General features: G+C 25.5%; 1 protein-coding gene across 1 annotated transcript; it reads right to left on the reverse strand.

The window, feature by feature from the left end:
• Positions 1-1296: 1296 nt before the first annotated feature.
• Positions 1297-3701, reverse strand: Tsp_05186 (putative ShTK domain protein). The gene is made up of 8 exons (XM_003369728.1): positions 3662-3701; positions 3289-3414; positions 2911-3150; positions 2582-2710; positions 2249-2466; positions 2068-2167; positions 1629-1822; positions 1297-1413 (listed from the first exon to the last, which is right to left on the reverse strand). Exons 1-8 carry the CDS (start codon positions 3699-3701, stop codon positions 1297-1299), a joined length of 1164 nt encoding a protein of 387 aa, XP_003369776.1.
• Positions 3702-4685: the final 984 nt, after the last annotated feature.

Raw genomic sequence — 4685 nt, forward strand, 5'->3', positions numbered from 1 at the left:
TATATGAACTAGCTATTAAATAAACAATGCTCTGCAGCAAATGCATTTAAATGTGCGTTTAAAGTAATCCATTGCTTATAAGAAATACTCTGATTATTGAAGTGGCGCGTTTTTTTAAAGATAATGCTCTACAAAATTTGTACTAATCTTTTTTAAGTCTAGCTTTCTAACTTTTTACCCAAGCTTTATCTAAGCTAAGCATTCTTAACAGAAGTTTTCAAAAAAATTAAGTGAAAATGAAAATATTGATTTAATGCAATCCAAAAAATTACTATAAAAACAAGATTAAGTTTAATTCATAAAATTAAACAAATTTCAATATCAGCTTGCTTTTTTTATCACTTTTCAAATGAATGCAGTTTACTTGCAAATGGAAAATGAGAATTGAATCAATAATATACAAAATTAAAATTATGCCCAAGGACTTCTTCATCTTTGGTAAATATTATTTGATGTTATTTGTAAATGTTTTGCAAGAATGTAATATGAACTTTATTAAATATTAAACTCTTATATGTTTTATTTATAACGCAAAACAAATGTGCTATACATAGAATGCGCATAAAAGTTTCATATCACAAAAAATCATTGAAATTGTTTGATGAGCTCAGTTTTTATTTTTTTCTTCATATTTATTTATATAAATATATCTATTGCTAATATAAAATTTAATAAAGAATTCATAGTTTAAAATGCACATAAGGCATAATTTGTACATTGCAAATGTGAAAACCACATCTCAACTTTCTGAATTAAACACTTCAGACTCGAATATAATTAATAAATTATTACTTATTATCATGTTTACAGTTGAAAATAGCTCTGAGGATAAATTTTTTTATGGCTGTAAGCATATCGATTACTTTAAAATGTAACTGTATTTATATGAACTTTTATGTAGCAATTGAAAGGTATGTAGTGAAAAGCAGTTTTCAATTGTTCAAAATTTATGCATACTTTGGATTTATTACATATAGTTGTAATCATAAAAACTGAAGTAAATTTGATGCTGTTTACTTTAAAATGGAGTATTTTTAGTAATGAAGAAAGGAAAAATTCTTTTAATACAATCAAAACAAGATTCATTACAATAAGTTTTAGCATCAATAAATATTCAAAAAGCATTTCAGTTATGTAATATCATTTCAACTAATACAAATTTATGTGTTAAAGTTTTAAAAAGTTTATTTATTTGTTGTTCAGATTAATTTTCTCATCTGTATATTTGGTATGAAATAAGTAAAATGTGCTTTCAGATAAGTAAAAAAGCATTTCAATCTTCATAATTTTGCCTTATCAATTTTGAGCAGCTCTTGCAAGAAGCAGCACAATTGATGAGCATAAAATCAGGATTGTTTGTGCATTCATTGATTGATGCCCAAAAGTGACATAATTCATGCTGATTTTCACAATCTAAATAAAATTCATATGATTTCAAATATGGGGACAGAAATGCTATTTATCTATATTTATCTGATTATATAACTTTTATTAAATACTAAAGAGTGTTCAATATCCCTAGTATTTATACAGCATGTTATTGAAAATAATTTTTTGAAGCTAACAACAATAATTCAGCTATTTAAATTTCAGTTTAAATAAATTAATAAAAAATAGTATAAATTAACAGTGCTTGTTGGTAGTTTTGTAAAATGAAATTCACCAGGAGACAGTAGTTCTTTGTTAACATCTTTTAAAGTCATTCCACAAGTGTTGCATGATCGTTGACAATGCGGTTTCATCCAATAAGGATTCTTTGTACATTCACCAGTTATAGCCCAAAGTAAGCACAGTGAATTTTCATCTTTACACTGCTGCGTTTCTGTGTATTTTTAAAAAATATTATTAAAATAATATTTTTATAATTAATAACACTGCTTCACTTTTAAAAAATGTTCCAAGTATGGAAGATTCAGTTGTTAACAATAAAGTTTCTTTTGTGGGTGCAATGGTTTCTCCAAAAATTGACAGTGACTCGTTTTTGAATGCATCTATCTTATGAGTTTTATCTAGATTCCATTTTAGACTAAATTACAAAGATTAATATTGAAATTTTAATGAACTTACTTATTGAAGTTTCTTTATTCAAATGAAAAATAACTTCTTCAGGAATTTCATCTGATGAAATTGCATTATTGCTATTCTTCTCTTCAGATGTTCTTTCTTTCTCAGATATTAATATATTATTATCATTATTCTTGTTGTTGTTGCTGTTTGTTGAAGAATTTGCAAGTGAAAGTGAAATAACCTCTGTAAGCTTTTCTTCTAACTGGATTTTATCATGATTCATTTCATGTTCTGCATTCACACTTTCAAAAATTGTGGTTAAATTTTCTGTATCGAATGATGTGCTTACAGTTATTAATAAAGTGTTATTTTCCATTTTAGTTCTTTCATTATAATCAAATGTTTCACTGTTGTTGCGGCATTTTGTTTTCTCCATTGTGCATGTCGATATATCACTTTCTAAAAAATTTCAACAGTAAAATTACAATTTTTCTTGTTCAGTGATGATTAAATAATACAATATTCAACAGCTAATAAAATGCACATTAATATGTTTCAAAACTGAGCAATTTACTGTTGCAGTTGCAGGTTCCACATGAAACGGGGCACGCAATTCCAATAAGCGCTGGCAGTTGTTCACATTTTCCTAGCAAAGCCCACTCGCAGCATGCATCAAAATGATCGTAGCACTGATCCATTGTTTCTGTTTTTTAACAATTATTATTCAAAACTTATTCAAAAATCAGTCAGTTTGATAAATATATAAAAACGTTAAAAGATAATTTTCAGATATTTATCAGTTAAGTTTTTTAAAGAAAATGAAAATTTTAATGAAAAAATAATAAAAATTTTCATTTAAGGATTTTTTAAATTTATAGCTTTTGTTTAGATTAGTTCACATACCAAATTTCGTAAAATTATTTTTAAAAATAAATGTGCTGTTGTTTTCTGATAAAGCTTGCAATGCTTCTAGTGACATTGCTTCTTCAGTATAGTTTTTCTTTTGTCTTGCAATTTGTTGAGATACAGATGAAATTTCAATTTCAGTTAAATTGTTTTCTTTCTTCTGGATCACATCTTCAACTGTTCTGTTTTCATCTTGGAATTTTGGAAAAGTGACCATTGTAAGGCATGAATCATCTACTGAAACAAAAGAAAAAACCATCCAACAATGAATTATATATTAATAAAAATATGCTATTCTCTATACAACTACAGTAATCTATAATATTTACGTCTACACAGAGAAAATATGAATTAAAAAAAATTGCTATGATTTACCAAATTCACAGCTAAATTTGTTGGGATCCAAATTACTGATTGCACAGAATGTAGGATATTCGCATGTAATTTCTCCACATTGACTAGGATTTGTTAACTTCCAATATTTGTCAGAGGATAGTGGACCTGAAAAAAATCATTATTATCACAATCATTCATAACAATTTGAAGTAAAACATTACATTGTCTAAGATTGATTTGAATAGTTGTAATGACTTCATCACAAGTGGACATTTCAAAGCATATGAAAGTATTAAAGAAAACTTTTATTAAAATGAATTTGAAATTTTTTAAAACCAATGGCATATTATAATACATTCAGGTATTTATTAGCTGTAGTTTGAATAAATAAGAGAAACTGAAAACAGATGACCATTTAACACTGTTTTTAAAGCTGTTAAATCTCTAAACATCTAATTAAACATTTCACAATAATTCGATCATTAAAATATTCATGAATGAGGTCTCCAATGAAAAAAATACCCCTGAAAATATATGTTATTAATTGCTGAATACTCTTTACAATTGCAGAGTAACAATTTTTGGAATTGTGATTTTTGAACACATTTAAAATTGCCACTTTACAAATAATTGAATGTGATTATTACATGTAATGTAAAAAAATTGTCAAGTAACAATTAAATTAAAATTTAAAAAGCCCAAAAAATTGTTACATTCAGCAAACCTGAAAACCGAAATCAAGCAAATGTTAAAAGATTTGAAGAATACATACAAAAAATATATATTTGCTTTTTACTTGCAACTTTTACAGTTACTTTTACATCACCTAGTTTATACAATACTTCAGGTTAATGGGGCGTAAGCAAAAACTGCTTATACAGTGAGTACTTGCAGAAAAAATAAAAATTTATAATTGCATTTTAAATTGCTCACTTTTTTAAAGCTGATAATTAGTTTTAAAGACCAATTTCTTTTTCTGCTTGCCCAAATTAGACGTTTTTATTCTTCTTATTCACATTTAAATTTTTACTGTAGGACATTATAACTGAAATTTAATGAAGACTGTTGAAAATAACAATAATTTGAATATGACAATTGTTCAATTGAATTTGTTCAATAATAAATTTGAAACAGTAGAATTGTATCAATATTTATTACATCGAAAAATATTAAAATATGCATTAAAATAACTGAAATAACTGAATAAATAAATTGATTTTAATTTGACATGCTTGACCTATAATAATTAGTTAAACTTTTTGCAGAAATGTTATATGAAATGTTTTTGCAGAAATTATTTTTACAGAAGTGCTTTTTAGGTGTTTATTGTTTAATTTAAAGTAATTCAAGAAAGTTGAATAATATAAAAAGAATAAGTAATAAATACTTTTATTAGGTTCTGATACTAAAATTCTTTTAGAACTGCTTCAATTATC

The sequence above is a fragment of the Trichinella spiralis genome, assembly GCF_000181795.1.
Source record: "Trichinella spiralis strain ISS 195 chromosome Unknown Scfld1557, whole genome shotgun sequence".
NCBI lineage: Eukaryota > Metazoa > Nematoda > Enoplea > Trichinellida > Trichinellidae > Trichinella > Trichinella spiralis.

Bases quoted from the DNA above. Each gene is read 5' to 3' on its own strand.
- Tsp_05186 (XM_003369728.1), bottom strand. From the start codon at position 3,701: ATGTTTAGAGATTTAACAGCTTTAAAAACAGTGTTAAATG. The intron at 1,823-2,067 runs GTAAGTTCATTA...AAAAATACACAG, and splicing joins GAATAAAGAAACTTCAATAA to AAACGCAGCAGTGTAAAGAT. The intron at 1,414-1,628 runs GTTAATTTATAC...AATTTTATTTAG, and splicing joins CAAAACTACCAACAAGCACT to ATTGTGAAAATCAGCATGAA.